Source organism: Dromiciops gliroides, chromosome 4 (genome assembly GCF_019393635.1).
Source record: "Dromiciops gliroides isolate mDroGli1 chromosome 4, mDroGli1.pri, whole genome shotgun sequence".
Taxonomy (NCBI): domain Eukaryota; kingdom Metazoa; phylum Chordata; class Mammalia; order Microbiotheria; family Microbiotheriidae; genus Dromiciops; species Dromiciops gliroides.
The window spans coordinates 215384845-215405103 of record NC_057864.1 but is presented as its reverse complement, the minus strand read 5'-3'; the positions used below and the strand labels follow the sequence as shown (position 1 = coordinate 215405103).

Here is a 20259-nt window from a genome sequence, read left to right as displayed (position 1 = left end):
ACTATTAGTGGAGCTGTGAATTAGTTCTGACATTCTGGAAAGCAATATGGAACTATACCCAAAAGTCACTCAACTGAGCATAGCCTTTGACCCACCAATACTACTACTAGGCATACAGCCCAAAGAGATCAAAGAAGGAGGAAAGGACTCATAGGTACAAAAATAGTCATAGCTGAACTTTTTGTTGTAGCAAAGAACTAGAAACAAAGTGAGTGCCAATCAGTCAGAAGTGGCTGATCAAAATATGGTATATAAATGTGATGGAATGTTATTATTGCACCATAAGAAATAACAAAAAAGGATGGATTCAGAAAAAACTGAGATGTCTATGAACTTATATAGGATGAAGTGAGCTGAATCAGAGAAACAATTTCTAAAATGACTATGTCATTGTAAAGAAAATCAACTTTGAGAAATCTCAGAACTGTGATCAATGCAATGACCAACCATGACTCAGAGGACTGTTTCCTACCTCCTAACAGAGAGGTAATGGACCAGAACTGCAGAATGAGACATAGCTCTTCAGAGACAATGTGTGGATTGATTTTATTTGACTATGCCTATTGATTACAAATGAGAGTCTTTTTTTTTGGGAGGGGGAGAGAACTTGGGGAAGGGAGGATAGTAATGATTCCCAAAAAAGGAAAAGAAAGAAAAGAGCATCAATGATGCATTTAAAGGAATGCACATTTGAGAAAAGAATGAGATTCAGACCAGAGAAACAGACAGGAAGGGCAGTCAGTAAGACAACAAGCATTTATTATGCTCTTATCATGTGCCAAAAACTATGTTAAGGATCAGGGATACAAAGAAAAGTAAATACAAACTACCCTTAAGGAGATCACATTCTAAGCAACATGCAAACAACTATGTATATTCAAGAATACATACAGCATAGGGGCAGCTAGGTGGCACAGTGGATAAAACACCGGCCCTGGATTCAGGAAGACCCGAGTTCAAATCTGACCTCAGACACTTGACACTAACTGGCTGTGTGACCCTGGGCAAGTCACTCAACCCCCATTGTCCTGCAAAAAAAAAGCCCACAAAAATACAATACATACAGCATAGATGATACGGAATCACAGAGGGAAAGGGTGGGAGTGGGGAGGGAAGAATGGAAAAGATCTGCAGAAAGTGAGATTTGAGTTAAGTCTTAAAGAAAGCTAAGGAAACCAGGAGGTGGTGGTGATGAGGGAGAGCATTCTAGGACAGCTACCATAAAGGCCCAGTGTCTGGAGGTAAAGTGTCTTGTGTGAAGAACAGCAAGAAGGTCAATATAGCTGGATCATAGATTATGTGTGGAGAGGAGTAAAGTGTAAGAAGACTGTAGGGTTAGGAAGGAGCTAGGTTGTAAAAGGGCAGCTAGTGGATAGAGAGCATTGGGCCTAGAGTGAGGAAGACTCATCTTCCTGAATTCAAATCCAGCCACAGGCACTCACTAGCTATGTGACCCTGGACAAGTCACTTCACCCTGTTTGCCTTAGTTTCCTGATCTGTCAAATGAGCTAGAGAAGGAAATGGCAAACAACTCCAGTATCTTTGCCAAGAAAACCCCAAATAGGGTCACAAAGAGTAGGAAATGACCGAACAACAACAAAGGTTGGAAAAGACCTTAAATGTCAAACAGAAGATTTTATATTTGACTCCAGAACAGGAAACACCTAGAACACAAGGAGTAGGGTGAGAAGAGGTGACCTGGTCCAACCTGAGCTTCAGAAAAATCACCGTCAGCTGAGTGGAAGATGGACTAGAGTGGGGAGAAACTTGAGGCAGGGAGACCTATTGGAAGGCTACTTGTGGTAAAAAGTTTCCTATCAGTGGGTTAGTGAATACAGAAAGACGCCAGTTTTTGAAGGACCACCCTTTCGGAGAGGAGACCGATGGCCGTGCATGGGCTATGCACGCCAGCCCGGCTGCTAAGCACTCCACTTCTGGGGTGCGAGCTTAAAAGGCAAGGAGAGAACGGAAGTGAGAGATCTCTTTCCTGCTCTCCTGGTCCGAGGACTGGCGCGACATACAGACAGACGCTGACTGGAGTTGGATGCGGCCCGGCTCACCGTTAGCAGCCGTGCCTGACGTGGCTCTCCTCCCCAAAGGTGGCCTTGGGTTTTTGGTGAGTTTTATATGGAATATAGACTAAGCTTAGACTTAAGACTAATTGTTTTGTATTTCTACTTTCCTATCCCTCTAATCGACATCACCTTGTAACTACCAAACAATAAAAGCTCTAACTAGAGACCAGAGGCTTCTTCCATTTACTAGTCTGGGAGATAAATTAAGGGAAAGGTTAAAGAGGGGAGATTAATGCTCTAGTATCCAATTTTAAATCTCAGATACTGCAATGTCCCAGGAAAAAAGGTGATAAGGGTCTCACAAGGGTACTGGCTGTGTGAATGGAGAGCAAGGGTTGTATATGAGAGATATTGTGAAGGTGGAAACAAGAAGACTTGGCAACAGATTGAACAACGTTGAAAGTGACAAGCCGAATATTTTGTATACTTAAAAAAAGGAAAAAATCTCAATGGATTAGGGATTTACAATTTCACATCCAATTACTTTTCTGTTATTTGTATTTAGAAATATTTGTTTGTTGGTATTTGTCAAGATCAGAATAACAAAAAAATTTTAATTTTAAAAAAAGCATCATCCCTATTTAGTAAAGAACAGGTACTGACCCGAAGAAACAGCTAGGTGGAGCAGTGGATAGACTACCAGGCCTGGAGTCAGAAAGACATCTTCCAGGGTCAAAATTCAGCCTCAGACACTTGGTAGCTATGTGACCCTGGGCAAGTCACTTAATCTTGTTTGCCTCAGTTTCCTATATGTAAAATGATCTGGAGAAGGAAATGGTGAATCACTCCAGTATCTTTACCAAGAAAACCCCAAATGGGGTTAGGAAAAGTCAGATATGACCAAAAAATGACTGAACATTTGGCCAATAGTCAGTGGCAAAGGTAAGAAAAATCAACATCTCTCAACAGGTCTCCTTTCCTTCAAAAATTCCTCTTTGTTTACAGCTAAAGACTACAGTAATCCAGGTGTTCTTGAGAGAGGTAAAGAGAAGGAGATGATTTGCAAGTGAATGAAAGGCAGTGTTTACATTGGGATTTTCTTTCAAGTTCTATCTTTGGTCCAGAGGGAAGAATCAAATAGCTATTAAGGCCCCCAAATCACTGCTCTTATGTTCCCAGAGTTAGAGCTACACTGATGGTGGCAGACTAACTGTCCTACATTCCAAATTACCATTGCAGAGAAAGTAGGGAGATGTGAGGTGGGTAAGCTTAAGCATTCTATCTTCTGCTCATTAAATTTAACCCTCTGTGAGCTCTACCTAGAACAAATCCCATTCCATTTGCCCTTTTAAAACTAAAAAGAACAAGAGACAGTATGGGGTGGGGGAGGAGGTAAGGAAGTAGCATGTGTATAGTTGTTATTATAAAGAAACCATCTTTTTTATCCTCCTCAAACTGTTGGGTGGGGTGGGTGGAATAGTGGAATAGTAGCCTATCTGGGAGAAGATCAAATGGATCATTTTTACTATACTCTGATAAATTAGTGTCACACAAATTTACCTCCCTATTCCTCCTCAGATCAGTAAAATATAAAGAGCGCTTCATTCACTAACTGTGGATTTTTCCATAAATAGGGAACAGCTAGCTAAGGGGAGCAGCCCAGGCCACCTGTAAGTTAGCCCCCAGTGATGAGCATGATCAGCACTAGTCCCGGCCAAGAAGCCATGCTCACCAAATGCCAGCATCAGTCAGAGAGAAGAACTTTCTTTCCTTTCTGACCCAGAAAGTGGTTTCTGCCTCTCAATACATGTATTGGTTATGATGCTCAGCAAGGTTATCAGACTGCATTGGTGAAATTAGTTCACTGTTGTCTCCTGACACACAAGCAGTAAAAATGAACAAAAATCACATCAGGAGGAGAGTGCCTGTGACACAGAAAAGGAACTATTAAAAGACTTCTCACAAAGCGCAAGGGAGAGCTGTAGCAGGATCAAGCTGTTCTAACAGTTTAGGAGAGAAGGGATTAAGTGTGTGGAGTCAATGTCTCTTCCCACTCTCACACGTTTTGTCACTTTGTCAAAAGAGTTCTAAAACTTTACCACCTCTTCTTGCTAAGCAGCTGGTAGAAGGCAGCAGAAGGAATCAAGAAAGATCTCATTTTTTGGAGAAAGCAGAGTTAAGATAGGGCTGAGAAAGTACAAACCAACTGGAAGCCACGCTGATGTCAGGAACACCGTTGTCATGGCCACCACATTTGTGAGTACATGGAAGGCAAAGTCAAAAGGACTGAAGAGACTGTGGCTGTAAATACCACCACCTGTATCCTTGAACATCCAAAAAACAGCCCAGGCATGTCTTTCCATCATGTAATTTCAAAAAATCCAAGTCAACCAAGCCAGATGGGCAACTAAAAAGGTGACTCCTTGCTTATCTTTCCTGCCTACTAAGTAGAAGAGCAACTGTTTTCTAATCCTATTGGAAGAAAGGGGACTAGTTGCACAAGGATACAAATAAAGTTCATTACACAATATTGCACAATGAAGGGAGAGAGAAGATGAAGGTAGTAACATTCAAGAAAAGAGCTGAAAAATATTACAAAATCTTAATCCTACCCATGAGCTCCTCAAGGGTGCTATCAAATACCAAGATAAATTGCCTAATTAGCTTTTTTAAAAAATGGGTAATTGCTTTCATGAGCTTTCACAGGAGGCTTAGCAACCTTTTAACATACATTCTCACTGTATGTAATACCAGAACATTTCTAAAAGGGGTTTTATACCCTCCCGAAGAGCCACTGATAGTAAACCTCCAGCAATACAGTCAGGGTCCATAATGTGCACTTGGGTGTCATTAGAGAAAACACTATTCAGAGTTTGCTGGTCAATACGTATTCACATAAAAGGGCAATGTTCTAATATTCATAATCCCAGAGCCCACAGGGCAGGGTTTTAATGAAAGTCTGTACAGTTTTGGCCCCTGCAACATCAAAGAGACCAATAAAACTCCTCTCACATGCTGACAGGCAAAAGTCAGATGGTGAACACAAAACAGTTAAAGGCCCAGTACAGTTCCAAGATTTGCTTCAACAAGGCAACCCATCAATTAAAGGGGGAGAGGGGGAAGAAAAATTGAGAACACGCTAAAAACAAACTGCATGTGGCTCAGAGAAGAGCCATGTGTTTTTGTTAAAGCCTCCTGCAAGAAATCAAAACCAGATGTTGGCCAGTGGAGGACACCCAGGTGAGCGCAGGCCAGGCTCATGTCCTGCACATGCTTTGAATGACAGGATGCAGCTGCTGATGAGTGCAGAGAGAGCCACAAGCAGTAGCCTTTCACAAAATGAGGGGAGTGTGGGGAGACAGGGGTGTTGATTAATGTAGTGTAATTCATTACTGGGTAATCCTGTCACACGCTGAGATGGAGGGAATGGGGAAATGCCAAAGTTCTGCCCATACTGCATAGGAACAAACCCGGGTTACTTCATCAAACAGGCTAGAGGGGACCCAGCATACAGGGTTTCACATAATACAAAGTAGCCCTTTTGGAGTTGGCAGAGCTGTGAAGGCTGGGCTCGGGTTTCACCGTCATTACTTATATTTCTCTTTCCCTTAGTCCATACTGATCTTCCTGCTGACTCTTCTACAGTCAGAGCTGGCACCTGTTTGGGGTCCCCTGAGGCCCCAACAGATCTAGCACCTCTAAGTGGTTAAATAGGACCACTCTTAGCCCCTACTGGGTAGGAATAGTCGAAATGAGTCATTAGACTGGGAAGTCAAATGGGGCAAAATGAAGCATCTTTAGGTGTTTCTAATAGTTTCGCAGTGGTTCCCAAAGGAGGGAGCCTCCCCTGTAGGTGACTGTTTTCTCATAGGGAATTTTTATGAGGTGTTAATACTGGTGAGAGGACACTTTTCAAATACAGGGATGTTAATTAGGGGAAAGGAAGAGGACAACAGATCCAAGGATTTGCTGTACTCTTAACTATGTATATGTTTTATCCAAGCACTTTCCTCAGCAGCTCAGCAAAGTTAGAATAACCTTACACACTCCTGCCTAGTCTTCAGGACAGTATTTGCTAACCCTCTTGCCTACCATCTCTGACAAGACTTTGTATTTTGTCAATTACAGAAGGTGGGGAGACTCGAGTTCCTACCAGGAACAGATGTTATTTAGCCATTACCACTCAAAAGTGAACTAATATTCAAGAGCAATGGATTACATTCCTCCTCCCAGGCCAGCCACACAGAGAGCGTGATTAAGGGATTGAGAGCCGAGTGAATTTAAATCAGAGCTGTTGTGTCTCTTTGCAGGGGAGGTGTGAGCTGGACATGCATGGGTGCACCATTAATGTGAATTTATAAAACCCTATTATTGTCAGGGACAGAAGACCCCAGAAATGAATGTTATCGCAGACAGCACCGACCTACCAGCTATTGCTCCTGACAGCCACTCAAAGCAGTTCTGCAGGAATGTGTCCAGAGACTGAGAGAGTATAATCTCTTGCATAAAACCTTTCTTTTTATTCTCTCTCCACCAATCTATGGTAAATATTCCAAGGCCTCAAAGAACCCTCCAAATAAATAAACCTATAAACATACTCAGTTTAAACCACTACTACACATGGATAATCAGATTTTTTAAAAACCCCTCCTCCTCAAACCCAGGACACAGCCATGGATGGGGCCAGAAAAGGGGTCAAATAGCACCTGCTAGAGAGACGGCCTTGTGAGGCAGGCCTTCAGCCACGTAAGGGAGTTATAATTCTATCAAGAGTCCTAGTAAACAAACAATAAATAATGTGAAACAGTAAACAGAGCAGAGGCGTAATCACAAGCTTTGTCGAGAGTAAAAGGGGCTCAAAATTTATATCCTGAAAATTAAAACAAAAAAAAGGCTGCACCCGTAAATTTACATACCTTTTAGTGCATTGAATGGCTTGTTATTGAAATCTTGTCCAATATGCTGGCAGAAATGCTGAGAGCAGCCCGATTTTGGCTCTTTACACTCTTCATACAGGTGGCCAGAACAGTGCTATCTCTAGTTTCAGCTTTACAAAGCTTCCCTTATTAGCAAGAATTACACTCATCCCAAACTCTTCCACAGGGAGCAATCTCAAAGCCTTCCCTACTTTTCCCACAAAACCAATGGCAGCAGGCAAAGTGAGTGAAATCCTTGGGACAAACCCCAAGACATATCTCTGAAAGTGATACCTACACTTACTAAGATAGCAGGATTGCTCCTGAGACGTAGTCCCTGCAAATATCACAGCGTTTCCACCCCAAAACCAGGAAGGTACAGAAAGAATCTGGGGGTGGGGGGGAAACCAACTGAGTTGTACATACCTGATATTTTGGCAGAATCTGCATCCATCAGATTTTTGATTTCTCCAAGATGACCAGCAGCTTCTATCTTTTCCACTTTCACAGGGGCCTCCTCACTCACAGACAGGGTAGTATATGTACTAATCAAGAGAATCCCCAAGCCTATCCACAGAATGAACTATAGGATATAAAGCACACAGGAGAGCCAATGAACAAATGCACATGCTCCAAAAGGTCTAAAGGCAACATCTTTACTTTTGACTTGAGATTTCCTGAGCTCTAGGGATTCTTTTTGTGTGATGAAGGAAGGAGGTTAGGATTGGATTGTGCACATGTGTGTGTATTTTAAATAAGGGGAAAGGGTGTTTTAAAAAAAAGCTAACACATTACTAACACATACGAGGGGGAGAACAGGGATGTATGTGCAGGGACCTATTTGCCTCCCCTAAGCAGCAGAACTGCCAATGACTGGCTGCTGCTCCAAATGAAAAACTATCTGCAGAAAGAGACCACTGGATGTATTGTTGGCTAACAACACTGACAGTTAAGGAGATTTAATTAAACACTGATGTATTATTTTTTACCTAATCATTATAATTGTCACTAGAAGAGTCTCTTGTTAAACCTGGTCTGCATGTCAACAATGCTATTCAGTCAGGAATCACCAGCAGAACTTATCAAAGCCAGATTTAGAGATTGGAGGGAAACAGGGCAGGAAGAATGAGACTAGGAAGCTGGCCAGAACCTCTCCTCCTTGCTCCCTTCACAGGGAGAAGGAAGTAGAGGGCAGGTATTGGGAACAGGTACAAAGAAAAGACAAAACCAGGAGGGCAATGGTGTATGAAATGGAAAATGCCTCACTGACTCTAGAGATCAATACAAATCTGCCAAGTCGACTTTCAGAATTACCTGGTGAACCTTCCAACATCATTGGAGAAATCAAGTGCCTCTTAACTCCTTTAGCTAGAAGTAAGATCCTCAAGGCCATTCCCAGATTCACATAGCTCTTTTGCACCAACTGTCACCCCCAAAACAATATATATAGGCTTACATATATAAAACTTTGTGGAGGTAACTATTCTGGTACAAGTCATCAGAACGAGGGTATCAAAACTAGGATGCAACCTGTCTAGTAATAATGTGATGTGATTTAACTCAAGTCATCCAATTTTAAAATCCAACCTTGGTCTTTACACCATTCTAGAGCTGGCACAAGTAAGGACCCCTAAGAAGCGATGCACCCATCCTGGAGAAAAGCAAGCAGACTGACACAGAAGGCTGGCTAATAAAACAAATGAACAGAACATCCATTGGAAGAGAATAATGTTGGGTGTGGGTCCCTTTAAAAAAAGACAAATCTCTTCTAGCCCCAGACTCCTCTTTTCACCAGTATCCACGCTTAAGCTACTCTGTCAGGTTGTACCAATATCTGTTGTCAGTATAGCTGCGCTGATTTTTTAGGCACTCTCTTGCCCTCCCCACCAAGCATTTTGCCATGAAATTATAATTCATTGTTAACCTGCTCTGATTCACTATTTCTGAAGGCTTATGAAACTGGACATTAAGGCTGCCCCATTAACTTGGTAAAACACAGGCTCATATCATAGGAACAAATATCCCCTTTGCTACTCTATTCTATTTACTACTCCATACCTTCAGACTTCCTCATGGTTTACAATGCACACAGAACTCCTATCCTCCTCACATTGTTTATGCTATAGTAGCAATGGTACTATAGCACTTAAAGGGAGCCACATCTGTCTCCCTTTCATCAGAGGAGTTTGTAGCTCCTGGTTCCAAAATTTTGGAAATGAATGGTCAGTGCTTCTCTCCCCCCCCCCCAAATCAAGGAAGATCAGTATCTTTATCCTTGTTAAATCTTTACACTGGTCTTGGAGTGGCAGACTTCAAATCTATTTCTTAATGGTTGAGTTGATCCTTTACAACAATATCTCAGAAAGAACAAATGAATACCTCCAGGGCCCCCAAAATCCCGGAATTGGATTTTCATAGGGAAAAAAGCACTTGCCATGTCTCAAATTTTATGCTTATCAATTTTTAAAAGCTCCGGGAAAAGTCCATGTGGAATTTTTCCCCCCTCTCCCTACCCTTCCAGAAATGGTGAGCTTGTTTCAGTGCTCATGGAAGCAAAGAGCTGATAATGCTCCCCAGGGTCCAGGAGAATGCAGGGCAGGCTCTTTCCCCCAGCCACTCTGCCGATGCAGAGCAATGCTGACTTGCAGCCCACATAGCGAGCCCAGCTTGGCGCCTTAGGCAGTGACTGTCATTTGGCCCAGAAACCTTCAAGTGACAGAACCTATACGAAGCTGCCCACTTTGTAGGACTCAAGGTCTAAGCTAAATCTGCCACAAAGGCTGCAGCACTGAAAGGTTGAGGCTAGAATCTTTGTAGCTCCCAAAGTACTTTGCTTTTCTTAAAATTCATGGAGCACAACAGTGGTCATAAAAGACCACCTAAATCCCTAGTGAAACCATGACTAGGGTATGGTAGAGAAAAACCTACACAATAAAGGAACTACCAGAAGCATAATGCCAATGGCCAATGTCATCTAATCTGGTTGTCATAAAGATCCCCCTAGTTAATTCCAATTCTGTATCTATTGCCCACTTTCCCTTTAGAAAGAAGTCGCTCCAAACTCCCAGCTCCAAAGCATAAAATGGGACAGAAGAGGTTGTCAGTGGAAGAACTGGAAGCTAAACCTGGAAGACCCAAGAGAGCTAGCTGCCTGACAAGAGGTTTAGTTGAGTTGCCTTTAAACCTTGGAGATCCTGTCACTAAGGATACAGGAGGTCATTATTTTCTAGATTCAAAAAAGCAATGCCATCATCAAAGGGTTAATCTATTTTAACTCCTCCACATGTGCAGGTGACTAACTGTCAGTGTAATGGAATCAGCATGCATTTAGTATTCATCTAGTCCGCAACAGAAATGACTTCACTGGGAAGCAACAGAAAAAGGTATCTTTCTCATTGGACTTCCCGTAACACTGACAGGATAATGACAAGATCTTGGTATGAGCACTTAATGAGAATGAAGAGCTTCTCCTGCTCCCACATCACCAGCAGGTCATGGGAGGAAGACTATTCTAAAATGACAACAGAGAGATACTGTCAAGGCAGGGATGAGACTTTATGGGTCATTGGCACTAGTGTTCACTATCACCCATGTACAGTGTATAAGTCTCCCACCATTGTCAATGGGGCATTCTGAGTATAGTTACTCTCCAACTCTCCTCACCTCCAAATCATCTTACCGGAGAGTCCCTAAAATGCTTCTGACACAAAGATAAGGATACGTGGTTGGTGACTGTATGCTGGCCTATTTTAACATGGACATCATTTATTGATTGGAGACAGAGAAGGCAACATTTCACCCACATCTCTGAATGATGTATTTCAACCCTCAACTTTTGGGTTTTAAAAAATGAAAAAAAAATTGCACATCACAATAAAAGTTAACTATTTCAGTGTTCGGGGATGCAATATATTTCTACTCTTCCAATACAAGTGTTCTGCAGTGCCAGGGAACCAGTATAACCATAGAAAAAAATACATAAGAAATAATGATGACAAAGAATGAAGGCTGCAAGCCTGGGTTTCAGGGACAGGAGAGCTAAAACACCCCATCCACAGCCACTTACTTTCTAGAGAAGAAGTGCTTCATCCTCAAGTTGAACAAGACTCCCATTATATCAGTGAGAACAGATGGATTACTTACTTGTGGGATTTATAAAATTTTTCCTCACAATTAATTCAACCTCAGGATAGAAGTACAAAGCTAAACATCTTCACTTAAAAAGCTCTAAGTTGTTTTTTCCAAAACAAAACTACTCTAAAGTGATTTTCCATCCGAAAAAGGTTGATTTGGAAAGGTAGGACTTGCAGCAAAAGGCAAGACTAAGGCTGACAAAGCTGCTTTCAGAAATCAAGCTCCAACATAGAAATAAACCCTATAACCCCACCTCCCTAGAAGAGCAACGTCTTTTGTTTACTGAACCTAACATATTTTTATTCACTATGAACTCACAAAGTATGTTCCTTAGCTCAGGATTCCCCACAGGCAGCTTAATATATTGTTGGCAAAATGCTAGCCAACAAAAAATAAGCAGGAGATAAAGCCTGCTTTTACAACAGCAGCAAAAATGACACCAAATGCTGACCAACAATAATGATAACAACTTCTGGATCTATTCACAACTCTACCAATCTGGTCTGAAGCTCTTAAATATCCCTTCCTCGCTCAGTTACCTGATCATCTTTCTACATACCACGTATTAACTAAACCATCCCCTTTGCTTTCTTCAAACTATAATTCCTAGGTTTTGGCTTGGTGCCAGTCATTGATTGACCGGTTGTCTGTAGTAATTAACAGCTCACCTGCAGAATTATACACATTTTGCTGATCAACTAAAACACCTGGGGGTGTGCTACAGTCCTAATTCGCCCTTTTTCTTCCCTGTGGAAAAAAATGCAGGGGAACCTATAATACTTGAACTGGAAAACAAGACTAACAAAATTATATGATCATGTTATATGAGTTTTGGGCGGGGGGGTGAAATTTTTTTTTTTTACAAAATTTTAGGAGTCATCATTGACTGACAGCACACCTCAAACCATGCAATAATGAGTCATCTGATAAAAAGAATTCTGTTTTTAATCCAACTTTCTATTTCATATTTCACTGTGCCTGGGAAAGAATTCAGGAAGTAGGATAGGTATAGGTCCCCAACACCTTTATATAAAGTCAGGTGGTTTCTAGGTAGGAATTTATATTTCAGGAATGGGGGAAGGGTTGAAGATAACTGAATGGCCCTTGGGAAGGCTATAGAAGTAAACAATTTAAAATTACTAAACATCAACACAAGATTTTTAACACTCATCAGAAAACAATGACAAACAAGAAGAGTGAGCCAAACAGAATCTGACTGAACTGAAACCAGACTTGGCCACCACGATCTGGTTCTAATGCTAGGTTTTGCTAACAGATTTTGAGGTTTAACATTTAATCTGTCCTGAGGGGAAGGGAGCAAGAAGGGATGTTGTGAAGGTAAAAAGAAGATTTAGCAGAGAGGTCAGCTGTTAGCTATGAAGGAAAATCACAAGGCTTTAAGGATATTTTAGCACAAATTCTGCATTATAAAGGTAGTAACTAACTTTCACCTATAATCATCTGTAGCTATATCCCTTAGTCACCATGTTCTTAGTCATCATCTATGCTATTAACTAATCAAGGACCAAAACTGTCATTCTGGTGTTATGTACATCAATCAGTCCATAAGCATTTATGCACCTACTCTTTGCAAAGAGCTGTAATGGAGCTGGGGATACAAATACAAAGAAAGAAACAGCCCCTCCTCTTGAGTAGTTTAAATTTGAACTGCGTGTACAAGTTTATGTAGAATAAATATAAATATAATAAATACAGGGGGTGGCTAGGTGGCACAGTGGATAAAGCACCGGCCCTGGAGTCAGGAGGACCTGAGTTCAAATCCAACCTCAGACACTTGACACTAGCTGCGTGACCCTGCGCAAGTCACTTAACCCTCATTGCCTCAAAAAAACCCCACAAAACAAAGTAACAAATTAAATAAACAAATAAATCAATAGGTAGATAGATAGATAGGCAGACAGACAGATAAATTGATACAATAAATACAAATAAATTCTAGGAAGTTAGGGAGAGAGGACACCAGGGAAGTTGGGAGGGATCGAAAAAAGCTTCATGGAGAAGGTGGTGGCTGGGCTACATCTTGGAAGGAGGAGAGAAAATCTCTGAGACAGAGAAGGGAGGAAGAAATTCAAAGCAGGCATGGGGGAAGGCATGGAGAAGGGAGAGATAGGGTGCCATATACCAGGCCAGTTTGGCTGTGCTGCAAACTGGAGGAGGAGGAGGAATATACAATGAACCTAGAAAGACAGGCTGGGGCCCAGTTTTGAAAAAAAGTTTACTTTGCTCTTTTTTGTTTTTTTAGTTTATACTTTATTCTAAAGGAAAGAGGGAGCCACCAGAGTTTACTAGAAAGGGGAGTGGCATTAGATATGTCCGAGTTGTTGTTGTTTGTCCTTTGTTCCCGAAGAGGACCATGACATCAGGAGATGATATCGTGACTGGCAGTGAATTGGATTTAAGTGAGGGAGGGCTGTGCAAAGTCACCAGCCTCGTTCTCTCCTCCAGAGCCAAGATGGTGGAGTGATAGAACTGTGTTGGGCTCTCCTTCACAAACTCCTCCAAACAGATTTAGAAAATGTACCAGACCAAACCTTGATGGGAAAATGTAGAAAATGTCACAGTAAGTAATTTATTCAGATTGGCTGGGCACAGGGCAACAGATAGGAAGGGCTGTGGATACCAGTTACAGGATTGTGGCCAAACTACACCGCACAGAATGCTGAAACATCCAGGTGTTTTCAGCACCAGTGCAAGAGGAGGTTCCAAACCTGTACCAGGGCCCTGGTGAGAGAAACAGGTGAGAACTGGCAGCTTTGTCAGCACTACCCAGTTTTAGGTCACAGATGCAGGGAAGAATGAAATGGGAACTCTCTTACTGTAGTGGTATTTCTGAGAAGGGAGGACCTTGACGATGTAAGGAAAAGGGAACAATATCAGAAGCCAGGAGCAGTGTGGACTAGACCTGAGGCACAGAGCACGATCTCAGTTCCATCACCTAGTCCAGCCTGAACAAAGGGGAACCTATAATTCTGCTGCTCCGAGCCAACAGAGCTTTTCAGCTGGGGCAGAGTCCAACAGCAGTCTGCTCTTGCTCAAATTCAAACCCAGGTCAGGAACTTGCAGAGTTCAGACAAGGGGCTGCAATAAGACTTTGCCCTGGATCAGACCACTTTGGGAGCACTGAAAGCTTTCAGGTCTCCAACTTGTTCCCAAGACAACTCTTAATACCCCAAGAAAACAGCGAAAAAATCAGTTCAGACCTTTTCTCCAGAAAAGTGGCAAAACCAGGAAGTAGGATGGAAGAATGAGCAAACAGAAAAGAACCTGCCACAATAAGTGGTAGAGATGCTCAAGAAATAAATGGAAGAGAATGAATAAAAAAAAAAAAAGAATGACTAAAATATCTACAAGCAAAGTCTCAGAGAAAAACTTGGCATAGGTACAAATTCAACTAGAATTCCTGGAAGAAATGAAGCAAGAGTAAAAAAAAAAAAGTCTGAAATTTTTTTTATAAATAGAATGGGGGGAAAAGAAATGAGAGAGATGGAAGAAAGAATTGTAAAGGGGGGTAAGCTAGGTGGTGCAGTGGATAAAGCACCAGCCCTGGATTCAGGAGGACCTGAGTTCAAATCCAGCCTCAGACACTTGACACTTACTAGCTGTGTGACCCTGGCCAAGTCACTTAACCCTCATTGCCCCTTTCCCCTCCTCCTGAAAAAAAAAAAGAATTAGAAAGGTAATTAACAGCTCTGGACAAAAATTACAAAACTTTGTTCAAGCAACAATCTCCCTGAAAATTAGAATTGACCAAACAGAAGCCAATGACTTCAACAGGCAACAAGATATATTAACAAAGTAAAAAAGTAAAAAGGCAAAAAGAAAATTTAAATTATCTCATAGCAAAAACAACTGATCTAGAAAAGAAATCGTGGAGAAAAAAATTAAAAATCAATGGACATTACCAAAAATAGAACCTAGACATTTAAATCTTAAAAGAAAACTGCCCAGATCTCTTGGAACCAGAAGGAAAAGTAGAAATAGAACCTACCAGTCAACTCTTAAAACAAACCCCACATAAAAACTCTAAGGAACATTAGAGCCAAAATCTCAAGTTTTCAAGTGAAAGAAAAAATACTTCAGGGAAGCTAGGTGGCACAGTGGATAAAGCACTGGCCCTGGATTCAGGAGTACCTGAGTTCATATCCAGCCTCAGACACTTGACACTTACTAGCTGTGTGACCCTGGGCAAGTCACTTAACCCTCATTGCCCTACCAAAAACAAAAACCAGAAAGAAAAAATACTTCAAACAGCCAGAAAGGAAGAATTCAAGTATCAAGGAACCACTGTCAGGATCACACATAATTTAGCAGTCACCATTATAAAGGAGTAGAGAACATGGAATATGATATTCCAAAAGTCAAAGGATATGGTCTTACATTCAAGAATAACTTACAGACACTTAACACTTACTAGCTGTGTGACCCTGGGCAAGTCACTTAACCCCAATTGCCTCACTTAAAAAAAAAAAAAGAATAACTTATTCAGCAAAACTGAATGACACAGAGGAAAAAAAAATGGATCTTTAATGAAATAGAGGACTTTCAAGCATGAAAAGACCAGACCAGAGCTGTGGAGAAACTATGAAGGTCAACCACAGTAGTGAAGAGAAAGATAGAATGAACAATGATAAAAGACTAACAAAGATAGACTACTTATATGAGCCCCCTCTGAACTCTATCATCATCAGGGTTCATAGAGGAAGTACAATTAGAAAAGGCCCAGGAGTGGTTCTGTTATGTCTTGTTGATCTTCAGAGAAGAATGGAAAGAGAGGAACACATTGGCAGGAGGGGTGAGGGAGGAGAAAGGAAAGGATGATTAGGGAAAATTATCTCACATAATTAGGGTGCACAAGTAGACATCTATACAAACAAGGAGGAAGGAGGGTAAACAGCTGACACTTGAACCCCATTCTCATCTGAACTGGTAAAAAAAAATAAAGACTACACATACACAAATAGCTAGATGCAGAAATATATTTCAATCAAAATGGAAATAGGAGGAAAAGGGGTGACGGAGGGAAAAGAGGATTAGAGAGAGCGTAGATTAAGGAGGGATTAATCCTAAACAAAATAAACTCTAAGGATACACAAAAATACTTATAGTACTTTTTTTTTTTTTTTTTAGGCAATGGGGGTTAAGTGACTTGCCCACGGTCACACAGCTAGTAAGTGTCAAGTGTCTGGGGCCGGATTTGAACTCAGGTACTCCTGAATCCAGGGCCGGTGCTTTAACCACTGCGCCATCTAGCTGCCCCCCTTATAGTACTTTTTGAGGTAGTAAAGAATAGGAACCTGAGGGGGTCCCATAGTTTGGGGGAATGGATGAACAAGTTATGTTATATAAATGTAATGGAATACTATTCTGCTGAACTCTCATCAGTGAAATGACCAACCAGGATTCCAGAGGACTAATGATGAAACAAGATGACACCTCCCGATGGAGAGGTGAAGGACTTAGAATTCACAATGAGACAAATGTCTTTTTGGACACAGCCAATGTGGAAAAAAATTTTTGATCAACTATATGCGTTAGTAATGGGTTTTGTTTTTCTTATGTTTTCAATGGGGCAGGAGGAGGTTCTTGGTGGGGGGAAGGGAGAAGGAACAGGGGAGAGTGAGAACGTGGATCCTTTTTTTTTTTTTTTTTGGTGGGGCAATGAGGGTTAAGTGACTTGCCCAGGGTCACACAGCTAGTAAATGTCAAGTGTCTGAAGCTGGATTTGAACTCAGGGACTCCTGAATCCATGGCCAGTGCTTTATCCACTGTGCCACCTAGCTGCCCCCAAAGAAATAAATTTTTAAAAAATATGGTGCCATGATTTCTAGGTTCATTCAATTAATATTAATTGATTATATAATCAATATAACCATCCTTTTGTTGGAAACACTGTAAAACCATCAGGAAACCAAATTGCCTACTTTCTCTACATGAGTCATCGTCCTGTTAGAAATGTTTTTCTTAAACCCCACTTACCTCCTGCCAGAGAAGTGATAAACTTAAAATACTGAGAGGCATACATTTTCAAGCATAAACAACACAGGAATTTGTTTTGTTGGGCAATGCTTGCTTACAATAAGGATTTTCTTTTTTCTTTTTTAATTCAATGGGAAAGGGGATAGTGGGAGGGAAAGATTTTTAAATGCATGTACAAATACTTTTTTCTTTTTAAAATCACATGCATTGTTTACTTTCTTGGTCTTGTGATCAACTTTTCAGGTCACATGGAAATCTGTGACGACAGTTGACAACTACCTTCAAGCCCACATCCTGCTGGCTCATCTTGTTGGGAGCATAATTTAACTTTATCACAAAGAATGCTTCTGCTGAGCCTGAATAATTTTTGATGGGTGTTATGTGTTTCCACTGAAAATCTAGATTACTGCTGAAGACTGTGTCAAGAGCCTGGGTGAAAGCACTGAACTGTTGGAACACAGACCAATGGTGGGGGATCCAGACTGATTTGTGAAAATGACGACAAACATTTTTTTCTTATGTAATTTACCACATATACTACCAAAAATGCATAAAGAGTAGATACCCCTAGACCCACAGCTTCCTAAAGGAGGGTTTTCTTGAAGAATCAGAAGTTTAGTCATGAGGAAGGACAATTCAGCTTGTTATTTGTTCCCAGAAGGCAAAAACAGGAGGTATGATTGTGGGACTGAGGAGGCAATAGAAAAGAAAAACACTTTCCAAGGGTGAAATATGGAAAGGACAATGGCGGGCCTTGGGAGGGAGTGGGCTTCCTTGTTTTGGAGCCCTTTGGGGAGAGCCAGAATGAATACTTCTAAGGAGTGTGGGACAGGGGATTCTGTCCAGGCAGGTATTAGAACAAATACTCCCAAGGACCTGTTCAACTCTGAGACTTTATAAAATTCTTTGATCGCATTGAGGGACAAGTACAATGTAAACTGAGGTAAGAGGCTGAAGACTACTGTCTGCTTCAGTCAAAACCCAAGATAAAAGATCAAAGGTATGCAAGTACATAGGGTATATATTAAAATTACTAAGGTCTCTATCAAAAGATGATAAAAACAGACCTAACCGTTACCTCTTTCATCTTTCTAAAGAATAAAAGTCTTAACAGAATATTAAGATAGCACTCTCTTTCCCCCAGCCATGTGCATTTAAATATGTAGTTGGGAGTTGAAGCTGGAAGAATTAGAAGGCCATTTCAATAACAGAAGTAAGAAGTGATGAGGACCGGAACTAAAGTAAGGTTGAGAAAGAAGGGGTCAAATGAAGAAATGTTGTGGAGGCAGAAATGGAAAAATTATGACGACCACAACAACAACAATAATAATATTTATATAATCCTTCTTAGGTGCCAGGCACAGTCCTATGTGTTTTACAAGTATTATCTCTTTTGATAAGGGATTGCATACGTGGGGCATATACAATTTTGACTATTCTCATGGATCATGGCCCAAGAGCAATTTTGCCTGGCTAGAAAATACAGCTTTTCTGGCACAACTCAGACAGGTTGAAATGAACAGGCTGCTGGATTTATACCAACAGGTCTCTGCTTCCTAGTCTGTGGGAACAGAACCTGAGCTCACTGAAAAGGAATGGACTGTTGGGAAATACTCTCTGTAACGTCCACACTTCATTTTCTGTTAGGAAGATAAGAAGTAAGGCTTTCCAAAAGCATATCAAGGATCCTGGTCACAATCACTAAGCAGGGAGACCATCACTACTTCTTCAACTAAAACATTTCCTGTTGCAACATATACATGGGTTCTACATCTTCTGTCCCTGCTGAAGATAAATCTATTATTCTTCCAGTATTGAGGAGTAGAGAAGTTAGCCAATTAACAACACTGACCTGTGAGGAAAGGGCATTCTTATGGATTTTCTTATAAATAAGAGCAGGGCAGATGAAGCAGATGAGACTTCCCATTGTAGCACCAGTAAGGCCTAGGATCGTCTCCACTAGAAACAAGAAAGAAGAGCAATGAGTGGATGGGAAAGAGAATAAAAATATGAAGATAATCTTTGAGGAAATAAAAGAAATATTTTATTAAGTGCTTAGATCAGCAGGTCATCATTTATTTATCCAGTAGCAGCATGCTAAAGTGCTGAGCAGAAGGCCAACGTTTTAATCTCTCACTTTGATCCTTACCACCAGCAAGTCACATCACCTCTCAAAATTCCAGCCTCCAGATCTATAAGTAATAGTAATGCTCAGATGAAGAATGTGCAAAAGTGCTTTGTAACCATTAGAGGGCTTCATCAAGCCTCCAGAATGCTAGTAGTAGTAGCAGTAGCAGCAGCAGTAGCAGTAGTAGTAAAAGGAGTAAATGACATTTATGTAGCACTTTAAGGTTTGCAAAGCACTTTGCTCATGACAATTCACAGGGGTAAAGAGTGTTTAAGTGTTATTATTCCCATTTTACAAATAAGGAAAAGAGGCATGGAGAGGTTAAGTGAGCTGAAGTCATACTACTAATGAGAAATTGGGTTGGGATTAAAAATCATGTCTCTGACTGCAAGATCACTGTTCCTGGTCTAATATGGGGAGACTCCCCAATTTATTTATTTATTTATTTATTTATTTTTGGGTAGGACAATGAGGGTTAAGTGACTTGCCCAAGGTCACACAGCTAGTAAGTGTCAAGTGTCTGAGGGTGGATTTGAACTCAGGTCCTCCTGAATCCAGGGCTGGTGCTTTATCCACTGCACCACCTAGCTGCCCCTGACTCCCAAATTTATGAATCCTTGAAGTAACAGATTGTGGAATCTCTAACTATATGTGATTCCTGATATCTAAAAGATTAGAAATCTCCTCTGATTTGTTATTTGTTAAGTGATCAATAAAACCAGGAATACTATCTGCTTTCATACAGCAGCATGGAGTGAGGGCTTGTCCTCCGAACCCAGAGTTCATACCAGAGAGATCCTTTGTGTTGGTGCCCAGGGTCAGGGTTGGACATCCAACCTTAGTCTATTGCACACACTGGATGCTTTTCCCCCAATGTCTTATAAACAAAAAGATTTTTTTGTTGCTTACCAGGATCTAGGCAACAAGCAGCATACTTTGCTTAGAGCCAAATTTTTGCCCTAGGAACACACTTCTGAAATAAGTCAGTGGTAAGGAGTGATCTACTTTATAGCAATTCACTTTATAAACAACTTTCAAGGATAATTCTTTTGCACTGGGAGCCTCTGCC

The 20259-nt window shown here is 41.1% G+C and overlaps 1 protein-coding gene across 3 annotated transcripts in view; it reads right to left on the bottom strand.

The window, feature by feature from the left end:
* SLC38A10 (solute carrier family 38 member 10) overlaps positions 1-20259 on the bottom strand; it is a 77826-nt gene that overhangs the window by 18439 nt on the left and 39128 nt on the right. For all 3 annotated transcript variants that reach the window (XM_044001921.1, XM_044001923.1, XM_044001924.1), the window contains 2 exons: positions 18915-19021; positions 7358-7514 (listed from right to left, as the gene is read on the bottom strand). In XM_044001921.1, coding sequence (XP_043857856.1) covers positions 7358-7514; positions 18915-19021 — 264 coding nt within the window. The remainder of the gene's footprint in view (positions 1-7357; positions 7515-18914; positions 19022-20259) is intronic.